The 15,337-nt window shown below is 43.4% G+C and overlaps 3 protein-coding genes across 9 annotated transcripts; 2 read left to right on the plus strand and 1 right to left on the minus strand.

Moving 5' to 3' along the window:
• Positions 1-1,126: 1,126 nt before the first annotated feature.
• LOC135234412 (fish-egg lectin-like) lies at positions 1,127-5,272 on the plus strand. The gene is made up of 5 exons (XM_064299020.1): positions 1,127-1,285; positions 2,801-3,028; positions 3,320-3,537; positions 3,894-4,021; positions 4,832-5,272. Exons 1-5 carry the CDS (start codon positions 1,231-1,233, stop codon positions 4,971-4,973), a joined length of 771 nt encoding a protein of 256 aa, XP_064155090.1. The 5' UTR covers positions 1,127-1,230; the 3' UTR covers positions 4,974-5,272.
• A 437-nt stretch (positions 5,273-5,709) lies between these two features.
• Positions 5,710-11,343, minus strand: pafah1b3 (platelet-activating factor acetylhydrolase, isoform Ib, gamma subunit). Of its 6 annotated transcripts, none has more exons than XM_064298960.1 (7): positions 11,249-11,315; positions 10,463-10,527; positions 9,702-9,791; positions 9,425-9,514; positions 9,047-9,163; positions 7,887-8,009; positions 5,710-6,913 (listed from the first exon to the last, which is right to left on the minus strand). In XM_064298960.1, exons 1-7 carry the CDS (start codon positions 11,301-11,303, stop codon positions 6,653-6,655), a joined length of 801 nt encoding a protein of 266 aa, XP_064155030.1. In that variant the 5' UTR covers positions 11,304-11,315; the 3' UTR covers positions 5,710-6,652. The 6 variants fall into 6 exon arrangements, with proteins under 6 accessions (XP_064155030.1, XP_064155068.1, XP_064155057.1 ...); XM_064298998.1 differs by having other exon boundaries at positions 10,463-10,481; positions 11,249-11,288; XM_064298987.1 differs by lacking the exon at positions 11,249-11,315 and adding an exon at positions 10,718-10,752 and having other exon boundaries at positions 10,463-10,481.
• si:dkey-250k15.4 (uncharacterized) lies at positions 11,197-15,135 on the plus strand. 2 transcript variants are annotated; one of them, XM_064298928.1, is made up of 4 exons: positions 11,197-11,335; positions 11,699-13,124; positions 13,751-13,914; positions 14,265-15,135. In XM_064298928.1, the coding sequence occupies exons 2-4, from the start codon at positions 11,720-11,722 to the stop codon at positions 14,871-14,873; spliced, it is 2,178 nt and encodes a 725-aa protein (XP_064154998.1). In that variant the 5' UTR covers positions 11,197-11,335; positions 11,699-11,719; the 3' UTR covers positions 14,874-15,135. The 2 variants fall into 2 exon arrangements, with proteins under 2 accessions (XP_064154998.1, XP_064155007.1); XM_064298937.1 differs by lacking the exon at positions 11,197-11,335 and adding an exon at positions 11,346-11,485.
• Positions 15,136-15,337: the final 202 nt, after the last annotated feature.

The following is a 15,337-nucleotide window of genomic DNA, read 5'->3' on the forward strand; positions in this document are numbered from 1 at the left end:
CAGGACAAAGCATTCTCACGCTTACTTTTCAGCCAATGAATAAAAAGCATGCATGTTTCAGGTGACCAGTGTAAGGATTTAGACACTGTCAGAGGGAGGAAAACAAGTTTATTTAGATATGGGGAGCTTTTTATTACATGAAACCAGACCATGAGCCTTTCCCAGTGTACATTTGGCAAGGAGCATACATTCCCACACTCATTCCAATGTGCAATTTAGAGTCTCCAGTTATCCCACCTGCATGTCTGTGGACTGTGGGGGGAAACCGGAGTACCTGGAGAGGTATGCACAGAAAGGCCCAGGCCGGGACTCAAACCCAGGACCTTCTTGCAATGAGATGGTGCCACCCACCAAGGGATGGGTAACAGTAACTTCCATTTGTTAGCTGTGACAAATGGTGCTAGTAAGGCGTGCATATCGGGAATCAGACATCACATGTACACTATTATGAAAAGTCAAGATAAACAACCAGACCCGTTGCCGTTACCGTCACTCATTTCCATTTGTGGGCTGTCGCTGGACGAGACAAAACTTAATGTGTGACATGGCCTGATGAGCATTAGCTGGGTCCTCTGGTAAGAGAGAGTAGCAACTGTTACATGGTACTGTTTAATTTATTCAGCCCTGGTAAATTCATTGTGCACCAAAAAAAGTAGTGATTTTCCTTCCCGCGCTGTGTAACCATTTAAAAATTTACATCTTGTCACTTACACAAAAGGAAAAGTATGGCACAGAAATGATTGTGCGTGTGTGTTTACATGGGTTTTTACCTCAATGGCCAAATGGGTTCAAGTTTATGGTTCACAGGAACTGGTTACAATAACTTTATGCTCTTTGTCAATATTTAAAGTCACTCTCCACCCATGCACGTCTGTAAAGCAACCCAAGTCTAATCTCAGAAAAAAAAAAAGTTCTATATACTTTATGCTTCATCGAAGTCATTTGGTCATTTTCTATAGCTCCCTCCCTAGGCACACAGTAGCATAATTCACGCCCAGTTGATCACATTTGGGCTTTTCTCATGATAGCAAAATCATTTGTGAATGTCTGATTCATCCTGTAAGCAAATATGTACAACAGTTTCCTGATACAGATGACACAGCCTATTAGAGCTGGCCAAACAAGTGGCTGTCTTTGGCTAAAGAAAGGGTGGGAGACACAGGGTTAGGAGGTATTTAAACACGATCTGCCCCTGTGAGTGAAAGAGTTTGGACTGAGCACATAGCAGCTATGAGTGTTAGAACGGTCATCCTGTTGGTCCACTGCTTGCTGGGCACCAGTCTAGGTAAGCACACTTACAGTTTTGTACCCTGTTACCTTGCGTCCTTTTTTGTAAGTAAGTTTCAGGCCATTTTTTGAATCATAAAGTATATAAATCATGAATGTAAAGAAAGTATGCTGATTCTGGGGTGATTATAAGCTCTTTTCTTCTTTTGCAGAAAATTTCAAAAAAATTTTAGAAAACATTTTCAGTAAGCTGTTAACACTTTTTCAGAAAATGAAGACTACAAACAACTGTTTTTACTTGTGTACAAAGCCAAAAAGCCACACATATTTACAATTTTGAATGCCACCAAGGAGTAAGGGGTTTTGTGGAAATGTAAACTTTGTCTAAAAAGTGCATTTTGACCAGATAATTGAAAAACTTTAAGAAAAAAAAACTCCCTGGTCAGGAATTGACTTTCATTTCTGTAAACAAATGCAAAAATTGGGAATCAAGTTGCACAGATTCAGGCAAAAGGTAACCTTGCCCCCTACTGAAGAGGATGCATGCAATAAATCAGACTTCACAAACTTCAGTTCAGACCGCTGCATTTCAAAATGCACTGAGCTGAAGTAAAACGTGAGGGCATAGCATGTACAAAAGATTAAAGCTGATTGCTATTGCAAAAAGAGAGTGAATCTTACTACAAAGTTCTACAAAATTCTGGGGGTCAGCTAGGTGCAGGTAGAGATTCATTGCACACATCAAAACAATTGTTAAACTCTGCACAAAGCGTAAGCCAGCACATTATACTCGCCATGGATATGTTAGATATCTACTGTAAGTAGGTAATTCTCCTTTTCTTGACCATCTGATGTAGGTAGTACTGTAGCATATGACAGTTGTCTACACCTGCCCTGTCCCCATTTCTTTTGTCGTGTGTGTATATTGTGCTGGCGTATGGGATTTTAATGCTCTGTTTTTAAACGTGACACTCTTCATTACTGTGATTTCTGCATTCCATTTTCATACGTTATCCTTTTGTTAACTGCCTGATTATTGTAACTCAGTGGGTTGATGCCTGTAACAATACACAAAGTAGAATTCCTGGAAGAAACTATATTTGACCGGAATTAAACTTAAGGTGAACTTCGGCCTACTACAGCAAGACCACACTTGCAGTTTCACCGACAACTTCTTTTCCATCATTTTTTTTTAATTTTATTTTATTTTTTTTACGTCTGCCATCTAAATGGCAACCCACACATTCATCAGTTTCTTGGATTTCACGGATTTGTGTTTTGCAAAAACAAGCGGGCTGTTTTGACATGCCGTGAACAAAAAAACAAAATTGTCTGCCGTCCGTTAAACCTTTCAGCAGAAGACCTGGTACTGACTTGTTTTTTTTTTTTTTTTTCTTTGATTCGTGTTTATTAAAGCTTCAGGTTACCATGGAAAGCTATCTGACCCCACCTGAGCTGTTCTGCTGTTCCCTGAAATAAGTCATGGCCTCCAATTATTTTCAGGTTGACTACCAGGCACACGGTCATGTGTGTTGTTGACTGGCTGCCTCCTTACCTGTTCTTATCTCCTCAGCAATGGAGTGCCGGGAGGTTCCAGGGAGACTGAAGCAGATCGATGCAAGCGTGGGTCAGGTTTTCGGGGTGAATGAAAATGACAACATCTACACCCTTTACGGGGACACCTGGACCCAGCTACCTGGGGCCCTAAAGCATGTCACCGTGGGACCCTCTGGGGTCTGGGGGACCAACAGAAACAACTTAATCTACAAACTTGTGGGTGCCAACTGGGTTCAGGTGGCAGGTGAGTGAGGATATTTTCATGTTTCGTTTTGAGTGTGAGAAGAGGGACCTTCGGACTTGTCGACTGACGACTGACTGTGTATGCCCTATATCATTAAGTTTTCAATATATACTGCACGTGGGAGTACCCCAAGAGTGTTTAATAATTCATTGACTTCTTTCATAATTACAGACAACAAAGGACAGAGAGATTGTTCACACAAAAAGGATAAATCATCCATTCATACAGTGTATAGTAAATACCCCGCATGACATCTGCCACCCATTAGTCTGTCTTTATCTTCTCTCTCAGGCCTGCTGAAGCAAGTGGATGCTGGAGGGGACCAGTTTGTGGCAGGGGCCAATATGAATGATAATATATACTGCCTGGGACGGGATCCCACAGTGGAGTACAGAAATACCGCCTCATCCACACCCTGGAATCTGCTTCCAGGGTTACTCATGTACTACAGCTGTGGCCCCAATGGCTGTTGGGGTGTCAATAGTCTACAGGACATCTATTTGAGGACGGTAAGCATGTGGCATCAGGCAGAGAGAGGCAAAGGGAGTGACAGAGAGGAGAGAAAGCTGGATGAAGAGCCAAAACTGCGAATCCTGTATATAGCACTGTATAACAACAGAAATTATGATTGGTGTTATTGTTCATAGAAACAGGAATCAGGAATTAGATTTTTCAGAGATGCACTTTCTTTGCTTGGACCAGGAATTATCCACTGTACACCACTGGAGCAGCCCACATGCTAACCTAGGTCCAATGAATACCCTGCACAACATGTCTGGATGCCAATTCAATGGTTTATGAACACACAAGGTTGTTTCAGTGTATACTCACAGGACCTTAAGTTGCTGAGCCTGTGTACTTACAGGGGGTGACTCCAACAACGTGCAGCGGCACGGGGAACTGGCAGCAGATTGCAGGGAAGCTGGTGATGGTTGAGGTGGGAACAGATGGCAGCGTTTATGGAGTCAACGCTGGAGGAGATGTATACCGCAGGTAATATACTGATTCACACAGAAAAGGGACACAGACACGCACGCACACACACACACACACACACACACACACACACACAAGATTTTCAAGAAAAGTAGCTTTGGGGGTGACACAGAAGGGGAAGTGGGTAGCACTGTTACCTCGCAGCTAGTCTAGATGAATGCATGTACTTTCTGGGGCAAAAGGGAGGAGCCTCTGGTGCTGGGAGCCAGCTGCAGCTTCCCAATTGGTTAATCAAACTGGGCTATCTCAGTGCTGCGGCGGTCGTGTGACTTCCTGCCTCTTGCTCCAGTGCAAATTCTGGCTGGGATCAAATAAAGACCCAAATACCAAGAAACAGGATCCCTCTTATCAGGGAATATGCGTGTGAAACTATGATCATGATGAATTCATGTTGCTCACATCCAGTCTAGCGCGACTTGCGTAGTCATTGATAACATTAAAAAATAGAATATACAGATTTATAATATTTCTCAATTACTTCAAAATAGCTAAAAATATTGCATAGTATCAACTTGAGAACTGTTTATTTACAAGGGTGCACAATATTTTAATGTAACTGAAATGTGGGGTCATAGGTGATTTTTAAAAAAGCACATTATGACCAGCTATTTTAAACTGCCATTTTTTTTTAACCAACCTTGCTTTTTTCCCTGTGTTTTCCAACTCCAATGTGGAATACTTGAGTACACCTATTTAGGGAAATATGAACATATTCAAGAGTGAATAAGTAGATCATAAGAGTGTCTACGACTAGTAATGCACAGCCATTGAGCTGTCCTGCTCATGTGTCCATCCCTCTCCCAACAGAGATGGCATCAGTGCCAGTCAACCAGCAGGAACAGGGTGGACCCAACTGACCATGTGCGGCAAGAGCAAGCATGTGAGCTATGACTTGGGACACCTGTGGGTCATCACCAGTGATTACAGGATTCTGGACTGTGCCATCTAAGAGCTTTGTGATATAATCACCACATTAAGGCAAAATAAAAAAAAAACCTTAAAAAAACATATGTATCCTTAAATACCTCTATGAAACTTCATACTGACAAATAGTGTGTTTTCCTTAACATGGTAACACTGTTGCAGATGCATCTTATACAACCCACCGCTTGTTGTGTAACTGATAACAGTTCTAAGGAATGGAATTCTCAGAACACAGTTCCAGCAGGCATAGGTGCCATTGTTACTCTGCTTTGTTTTTACAAGCTATCCCCTCTCTCTTCATCAATAAAAGTCTTTTCTCATGCATTCCATTCTATGCACTCTTGAGGACCATTAGCAATGGACTGAATTACTTTCACACATTAGATCTTCTTGCTTTTAATATGTTTGCCTCATCACATGTTCAGCGTTCCAACATTTCTCACACAGACATGTAAACCTTTGGTCTTGGCCTTGTTCATTTATACCCACGAGCCCAATATTGACCACAGGAAAATTTTACACCATTACAGTAAAAGCTCATTACTCACAGAACATGTAGGGTGGTCCTAGGATTCTGAAGACAAGAGTACTATTCCACCCAAACATCAGGAGATACTCCAGATAGACCCAGTGGCTTGACAAATCCTGACCATGAACTCACACAGTTTCAGATTCATGAATGCCCCTAACCCTTCAGAACTACTGCCACCACAGTACACAAAAAAAGAAAAAGAAAGACAAAGGCTGGCAGGGACACAGTATTCCCATGTTATCACCTTTTTTAATAATAAAAAACAAGACTACTCTGCTGCTTGGGGGTGCAGCTACACAGTACAATCAGGTTGTTTTCAATGCATATACTGTAGCACAGCAACATGGAATGTCCACTTTTGCAGGTATGCACAAGGTGAGAAATAATAATTACAATACATACAAAAAGACTAGCTCTAGCTAAAGACAAAGTACTTTATTCATTGAAGAGATAAGGTGAAAGCAACAATGAGGGCTTTAAGGTACATCACAATTGGGATTTAGTGCATATATATCCTTCTGCCTCTTTTCTCACTCTGTAAATCTGTCAACCTGTCTTCATAGTGTCATAAGTGTGGGGGAGGCGGCCACCAACCCTCACTAAATGTACCAGAAACCCTGTCTGACCTAAACTATAGGGTTCAGGCTCTTGGAAATGAATGCCAATAAAGTTGAATATAACCACTTCCTGCAAAAACAAAAAACAATGAAAAAAAAAAAAAAGAATAAAAATAAAGCATAAGAAGGTTGCGGGCACACAGTGCCTCCCCATACCCTCTTGCTTCAGAAGCGCTGAGAGACGAGGATAAAATAAGAGAAAATGGACTGAAAGACTTGAAGAATGGAGGGCTACATCCTGTGACAAAAAGAACAAACACGGGCCGCATAGGACTCAAACACCACAGCGGCCCTTGTTTTTTTTCCCCCTACTAAAACGAGAGCACATGAAAATCCACCTACCAACCGGATACAGTGCGTAAAGGCCCCGTGACCGTTTCGCCAGGAGCCGCCCGGCTCCCCAGTTTGCGTTAGAATGTTTAAGGCATTCAAAAAAAACCCCTGTACAGTCTGTCAGCCCACTCCTCTGTATAGAAGCCCCAGTCCCCTCTGCCTTAACTCTGTCTGTCGGTTAGGCGAAGGCTGACAAACCGACTTTAACAGCGCAAGCGGCCCTCAGTTGGCCCCCGGAGCCTCCAGCAGGGCCTTGATGGCGGCGTGCAGGGGCCGGCACACGACCTGGTAACCGTGCGGGGTGAGGTGCAGGAAGTCGTACATGTCCTGGTGGGATATGCTGCCGTCCGAGTGCACGAAGCCCGGGTCCACATCCAGGTAGGAGGCCCTGGAGAGGGTGGGCAGGGCCTGCTGCACCAGCTGGTTAACCAGGGCGTTCTTCTCCCGAAGCGGGTTCACGCTCTTGCCCCTGGGAAGCACACCCTGAGGGACACACAAAGACGGGCCGGTGGCCTCAGCACAGCCCATACAGGCGGACACAGAGCGACTCTCACACCGGCGATACCGAACACAAACTGCAATCATTCCGAGCATACACGCCAGATTCATTAAAGTAAAGGCAATGCCAAGTGCCATATAGAATGGGATAAAGGATAAAGCTCAGGCTGGGTCTGAATAAAAGTTAGACCCAGTGCAGGTAAAAAAAATAAATAAATTATATATTTCATTCCATCATGTTACACATAGAGAACCAAATAAAATGCTGCAGTATAGCTCCCTCCTACGCGTAAACTAGGGTCACGCATCCAGAAGGCAAACCTCTCTAAACTTCTAACACAACTGCAGCTCATACAGCGCCTTTCCAGTTTCACATCAGCCACGGGGGTTTTTATTTCAAAATAAAGGTTTTCAGACATCTTCATTTGAAAAAAAAACAAAAAAAAACTGAAAGGAAGTCTGAAATCAAGAAAAAGTAAAAGGCAATTAAGGAAAAATAAAGACTGAGGATACCAGGGCCCTGTTTCACAAAGCAGGATCACAGAGTTAGCTGGATAACGGCACTGAGCAAAACCCGAAACCCTCCCAAATTTGGAACATGGACTGAATTAAAAAGAACTGTTCCGGGTTTTACACAGCAGAGTTATCCAGCTTACTCAATCCCGCTTTGGGAAATACCCCCTAAGGCTGTGTCCAAATCAGAGCCCTGTCATTACGTGTACCATTTACTATTTAGTATGAGTCATGTAGTAGGTGAAAAATATCCATGATATTTTCCAACCATACTGTGTAAGTATCACATATAAGCATCTAAGATAAAGTTAAATGCAGTATAATTAGGGGGATATTCGACCCAGAATACATGCTCAGAGACTCTTAAATGTAGACAACTGGAATCACCAAGCAAGAGAACGAGTGAGAGAGAGACAGAATGAGAGAGCGAGAGAGAGAGACTGACCAGTACGAGAGTGTGAGCAGAGGGTAGCTTGCTGTTGATGAGACGGACAATGGCAGTGATGCCTCCACAGACCTGCTCTGGAGTGTGGCCATGATTGTTGGTGCCCACCCACAGCACCACCACCTGTGAGGTGGACAAAGTCCAGACATAAAACAATAAACACTTGGTTCCAATTAACAGAAATCATGACATTACATGAGCAGCATTTAAAACCAAAGGTGTTCAGACATAGTCTTATTACTCTTTATTTATCTAGTTATTTTGTTCTTGTTTTCCATACATTCGATAGCTTGAAAAGAATTGACAAAATCAATCATAAAGAGCCAAAGCAAGTTCGAAGAGGGACGGCTGTCCTTCCTTTATCGCCTCTGTTTTTGTCTACATGCTCTAGCCAAGGCATACTGGAGACCTTCACATAAAGTAAGCAGTCTCAAACTATAACTGAAGACAGTTGAACCGACAGTTGAAGTGAAACGGAAGAGGCAAAGTCACAGTTACAAGTAGGATGAAGCTGTTCTCCTTGCTAAAATCATTTTCATGCCTTCTGGAATTATAAGGCCATGCATGGCTCATAGTTCATGGGAGATTAATCTTTTTTTAGTTTATTTTAAGTACATTTTTTTGGTCATTCAACATTGCATTTTCCTATGCCCAGCAATTCTCTGCATGTCCAGTTTAATTAACACCACTTTTATTGTGAAAAATTACACAATGTTGTTTTCTGCTACAAGTATTATATTGGAACCGTGGACATATTACATATCCCAAAAAACTAAAATGTTCCAGACCTTTATTTGAGATTTGTGAAGTGTTTTGTTCATTTTACTGTGACTTGTTTGTAATATATCTAATCCTTTCTCAGTCAAGTCAGGTCATAACAATTATTGTTTAAAGGTCATATAATATTGTTTTAAGTTCATACTGTTTATGTCAGCATACTGTTCCCATGCACGTGAGCATTACGTACAGATGCCAGGTTAGAAATGCATGCAGCGCGTGTAATTATGCCTGAACCCATTTCAGTGCAGCTTGGAGCAACAGTAGGCCTGAAAAGCCAGACATTAGCTACACCTGGCTCAGTACTTGAGTCCAACTTGTTCACACACAGTTGGTGCAATAAGCCTGTGGTGTTTTGAGACCGCCCTTGTGTGCGTTTGTACCTTTGGGCTGATGTGGTCCAGCTCTCCATTGGCAAGTCTCCAAAGGACGTGCTGTGTGGCATCACCCCCAATCCCAAAATTCAAAGCATGCAGAGGGGAGAAAAGCTCACGCCACACCTGTAAACAACACAAGCAAAAATAAAACAAGATGTAAAGAAAAAAAAACAGAAGTTAATTCATCGATGTGACCTAGAAAATGCTCAAGGACTGTGAATAGAAGAATTATCAGTTTGTGCACAGACAAAATAATAACTAGTGTTCTACTACGAAAAAGAATCAGCATTACTCCAGACCCAGCACTGGATCAGTGTAATTACACACAACACAAAAATTAAAATAAATAAAGCACTCTAATATTACTTCCAGATGGAATGTTACCTCAAACTGGTGTAAGAGCTGCACCAGCGAGTCTCCCACAAACAGAACATCTGGTTCCTTGTCTTTACTGTCTGAAACAAAGCGGTTATGCTACAGGAAAAGAAAAACACATACAAGGATTACACCACGCGCAGAAAAATGATGCGACACTGCAAAAATGATAATCGATAAGATAATCGCTGTTTGTATATATATATATATATATATATATATATATATACACACACACACACACACACACACACATATACATATATACACACACACACACACACACCATAGACATCCAACGGTCATCTCCCTGAGTGTCCAGGCAAGGAGTGGGAGTTGCAGCTGGGTTTGAATCTCCTCCTGAACTCATCTTTATCTGAAAGAAACATTGTCTGTATAAGAACAAACATGCGGCTAATAGGGTTAAGGCTAGCAGCTAGTATCTGAATCAAATGGATACTCCACATAGAACGGTGGCGAGAGAAAAATAAAGGCCTGTCCTTAACCTGAGAGCAAGCACTTATAACAATCCCTGTGTGTTTGCAATCGAAGCTTATGCACGTTGAAGTCTTAATTTGTTTGAATAACATCCCATTTTATAGTAGATACCAACGCGGAACTCAGTTCAAATATAGATGTCTAGGTTATGCGCTAACTTGGGGCTGGAGGCTAACTTAACTAGGCTAAGCGCCACAGCATGGAATTATGTAGCTGGCTGGCTATACTTAGCTACATCCTTAAACAAAAAGTGATAGCCGTCTACTTGCTTTTTTTCCTCAGACCCAGCGAAGACAGCCATTATTATTATTATTGAGATGGCTTTTATTTTTAGATTTACCGGTAGCTGGTACAGTCTAAGAACACGAATAGACTAGCAATAGTCTAACAATTTCACGTTAGCAACAATATAGCTAGCACTGTTCGAAACAATAACGAGTTAAGTCAATTGGCCGAGGTTTCCCACAGCATAATACGAGACTGTTTGCAGCACCGCTACAGTAAACATGAACACAATTCCTTATCTAAATAGAATAGCTAGCTACCTACCTTACTGTCACTACCTCTTCTGGAACAGGTCAGGCAACTCATGAGTTGGGAAAGACGTTCAAACACTGAATTATGGGCAAACCATTTTACTAAGGGGTGTATTTTTTACAACCGGTTACATGCATTTCATTTTACGTAGCAACGAACATTTAAAATAAGAATACCACGTGTAGTTTACAACATTAGTAATAGCTCTAAAGCTATGAAATATTTTTGACAGCAGAAAACCATACACTCTTCATATGTATATGTTACTTAGCTGAACGACCCCCCATTATTCCATTTTCCAGGGAAATCCAGGAAGTGGACGAGTCTTTCCAAGTTCCAATTCGAACGAGTTCTGTGTAGCTAAGCCAGCTGGTTCAACGGGCTTTTCCCGACTAGCTTGTTAGTTAAATCTATAAAATGAACGTTAGCTACTGTACTACATATTAAGGGATTGAATTATAATGGTTATTCATACCATACATTATTCAGCCTATACCCCCCATGTACCTAGCTGAGCGACAAGGCATTGCAATCATAGGGTTAGCTAGTCTAGAAAGGTGATGCTAGCTACTAGCTAAGGTACGGAGGTTCTACTAGATAGCTCCTCAGGAATATTCAGCATTCCTAACTAGAAACTCCCATGTAGCTTAGCAACCGAGGTCTAGTATTTTAAATCCAAACAGACTGAATTGACATCAGAATTACTAGCTAGTATATAGCTAGGTAGCTCATTCTTGGTCATTAGTTTAGGAAAAAAGTTGCCTATTTGCTTAAACTAGATATTCCTAATTTCCAAACCTTCAACGACTGACTCTCGTACTGCCCTGCGTTTGCTACTTTCCTTGGGCATCATTTTATTTGAACGATTGGCAAAGCAGTTAGCAGGTGAGCAAAAAGTTTGCTTGCTAGCTTTGATATCTAATTAGCTAACTAGGCTAGTCAAGTGCGTAGCTTAGGTTTGAGCCCATGCTTGTTTGTATAGCTGTCTATTGTATTGTATTTCATAATGGATTGTAATTACTTTGCAGTACTAAGGTAATTTTAATTGCTAGCCAGTTATCGATTTACCTAGACATGTGCAACCGGGCATAAATTAGCTATTTTATCTGATATACTTTCATAAGTGGATGGCTACAGATAGCTACTTAATTTAAGGTTTATTGCGAGGGGGCCTAAATGAAGTGTCTTCACAAATGTGCCTTGATTGATTAGCTGTAAATGTAGTCGATTCCATTTTTTTTAATTTAGGAACTCCAGCAACCTCTCAGGATGAATCATAAACATTGCAGACCTTTGACGGACCGGCAAAATGTCCTACATGTTTTCGCAAAACACACCAAGTCCCAAAGAGATGCCAGAGCCCTCCCTGATTTAAATTCGGATTCTAGTCGTGCCAAGAAGACAGCACGGTTTGGGAGCACATGCAAAGTAAAGCGGCTTAAAACACGCAAGGAGAGGTGCCGCATGAGAGGAGAGAGCGGTCAGGATATTCACGCCCTCTGTTGCCACCAAAGCAGGAGAGAAAATAAGATGGAACATTCCCATAGCGGCAGTCACAATCACCCACTGCACCGTCCATCAAAAGAGAATACGTTTACTATGGCTGATCATGGGCCGGAGCCCTGTATCATTACTGATGGCCGCCTCATCGGACACCGTGGCCTCTTCAATCGCGAAGTGAAGTCTGTGGACATTGAACGTCTGGTGAGTGACAAGATGAAAACAAAACTGCATGGCCTTGAGGCGGCTGGAGGTCACAGGGGGGGCAGCGAGAACAGCAGGGCTGCTCTGCCTTCCTGTGAAACGCCGTCTGCTGCTCCTGGTTTAGCTGATTGTTCTGCTTCCAACCTTGCTGAGGAAGCCTGGATGCAAGAAAAAGCAGAGGGGACACACCCTGGTGAGAAGGCAGTGATGTCTGTTGATTGCCCATGTAGAGCAAGGGCCAGAACTCAGACCAGTGGGGAATCACAGGAGAATGTGGTTCAGAGCAAAACACTGATTCAAGTTTGTATGGGAAATAATATAAGTGATAATGTGTCCCAGAGCGATGCTAATGTTAATAATAGCACTGCGTCATGCACCACGCCATTGCGGAGTGCCGGCCATCTCAGGGGTGTGGGTGTACTTCCGTCTTTCAATAGTGAACCGGAGCTTCCCTCTTCTTCGGCTAGCTCCAGAGTTCAGTCAGTACGTCAGAGAGAGAGGCCACACTCTCAGACTCAGAAAGGGGACCACGAGTCACCCGGATCTGCAGCTGCGGAGAGACCAGTGGAACAGCACGCTGACTCAAGGGGAAGGGAGCGTGGTAATGTTTGCGCACCGCAGCAGCCCTCGAAAGACTGTAGGCCCTTAAAATGTCACGCGCAGTCATGGAAACCCGATCTGCCTCTCACCTGGCCCTCTGCGACGACCGGAGCGCAAGGCTGCGCGGACGCCGAGGACAGGCTGCAGCGCAGGGCTGGCGACTGCGCAGCCATGGCTGCGCGTCTCTGCGGTGCCGCGCAGCTGCCCGCGCTCTGCAGGAGGAACCTGCTGGCGGAGAGCAGGGAGGCCCTGCTGCAGGCTCTGCAGGGGAGGCACGGCCCGCGGCTGGCCGAGAACCTCCTCAGGCTGGGGCGGCGCGTCAGTGGCAGCGCGGCCGGACCTGAGATCCACGGCGCGGCCCTCAGGAGAGGTAGGGTGCAGTCCCACACCCGAACCTGTAACGTTCGCTGCTCGTCCTCTGAATGTCGAGGTGCACAGCGGCGGAATGCGGGAACTTGCATCGCAGGAGTCGCATGCAATTTTTTTTTTTTTCTTGTGACCACATTGCATAGAAACAATGTGGCATCAGCACAACACAGAGCCGAAACAGGAAGCATTACTGCCGTTCCTTTGCAGAACAACTCATTTTACTGAGCCAAGTGAATTAAGAATCCACATGAATCGTCTCCAAATTACTTACACTGGCATTAGGCCACAAATGCACTAAATTAGTAGTATAAAATAAAATAAATTGTACAGCGCTTTACATGTCAGTGGTCCCCTGTCCCTGAAAATCTGTTTCACCCTGAGTCCCATCCTTGCAACTGACATGACAGACTTTAAACTGAAAGCTGTAGACAAGGACCTTATCATCCCTGGCTTAACACTACACAACTCATTATGCACAGTGTCTAACTGAGATTTCATTTCTAATTCAGATAAAGTTGCAAGTGAAGTTGGGTCTTTAATCCTGAACTTTATAGTCTTTATATGCCTTTAAAGTTTAATTTTATTGTAAGCGATGGAATTAGTTATTGAGTTTCATCATGTGCTCAGACTCTGAGAGTGACATCCAGGCAAGCGGTTGCAGAGAAAACATGGCAGGGTTGGAGCAGTCCAGGCCCAGCGCACATGCCCTAGCCTCCAACAGTAGGCGGAGAAAACAGCTGTTCCCTCGGAAAGTGGAGCCACGCCTCCCTGAGCCCCAGCACAATGAGACGGTGAGCAGTGGGACACTCCTGTTGCTGGCAGAGACCTCAGCTAGCAGTCTACATGCTGACCCATCAAGTCCTCACAGGGTAGAGCCAAATATCAGCATCAGCTGTCTGTCTTAAAGGGAATATGAGACGACTGTGAAAATGCAGCTGGGGTATCTGATTTCTGCTTAAGTGAGCTGTCTGTCATTATGCCTAAGAAAGCTATGTGTAACTAGGCATGTGGTGCAAATTGGATGAATAAACTGCTGCTTAAAGACTGTGATTCATGGTAATATCAGTTGCGACACAGCTGCTTAACATTAGTAAAAATGCGTTGAGGATTTCTCATCATTTTCTCCTTTATTTCTGTCTAGGCAATGCAGTGGAATGGAAGTGTGATTGTGGAGCTGGCAGGGGAACCCTCAGGAGGGTTCACAAAGACTTACTCCCCCCCATTAGTCATGGATTTTCTGCCTTCCCTGTCCTCATCACCACCCTCATTCATGTCTTTTGCCTGGGGAGTGCACACTAGGCAGCAGCTACCCCAGGACAGACCATTTAGGGATGGCAGAGCAACAGGTGCAGGAGAACGTATGCAGGACAGTGGGTACAGTCCAGAGACGTGTTTTTTCAGCCAGACAAAAAACTTGGAGAACGCCAGGCCACCTTTCTCACAGCATTCTGCCTTTCCAGTAGAGGAATCTGAAAGAGATGTCGCTCGTTGGCTCCGACGACCAGCTGACAGTGAGATAAGCAACTTCAATGCCACTTCGCCTCCTCCTCTCCATCATCCCCATCATATTTACCTCCAAACTCACAGTTCCATTCACCAGCCCCCTCCAATCCTTGGGTCCTATAGCTCTGACAGGATTTATTACCCCCGTTACGATAAGCAGGAGAGAGCTTTGTCACCCCCGCTTCCCCTCTTGCCCTCATTCCCCAGTCCAGACCCCTGGTCCTTCCCCAGAATGAGGCTGTACTGACTCACCCTTTTGAGCTCTGCATTCTGTAGAACAAAAGAAGCATTCAAGAAGAAATATAAAATGCATTTTTTTCCATTTGTCAGACTTTATTAGGTATGCCTGTGTTAATGCTACGACTGTATAATGTTATTCATCACAATGTTGCTCATAAAGTGGCACGTACTGTACAGTAAATGCCTCCAGATGTTAGCCACTGAATTCTGATTAATCTTCTGCAAATGTATGGTACAAGCATTAAATAAATGTCATTGAATGAATTGTACAGTCCGCATCATGGTCTTAATTTTGCATTTGCTCAATAGAACTGTACATTTAATTTTGAGATGGGGATTTAGGTTAACTAAAAGAGATCCTTTATATTAACTTATTTTCATACTGTTATGAAGGAAGTGTTCATGACCTTACAAGGTGTTCATCGGTTTCAGTTCCTTTGTCCACTGATGTAAATCCTGTGTCTGTTCTTG

The sequence above is a fragment of the Anguilla rostrata genome, chromosome 1 (genome assembly GCF_018555375.3).
Source record: "Anguilla rostrata isolate EN2019 chromosome 1, ASM1855537v3, whole genome shotgun sequence".
NCBI classification, from domain to species: domain Eukaryota; kingdom Metazoa; phylum Chordata; class Actinopteri; order Anguilliformes; family Anguillidae; genus Anguilla; species Anguilla rostrata.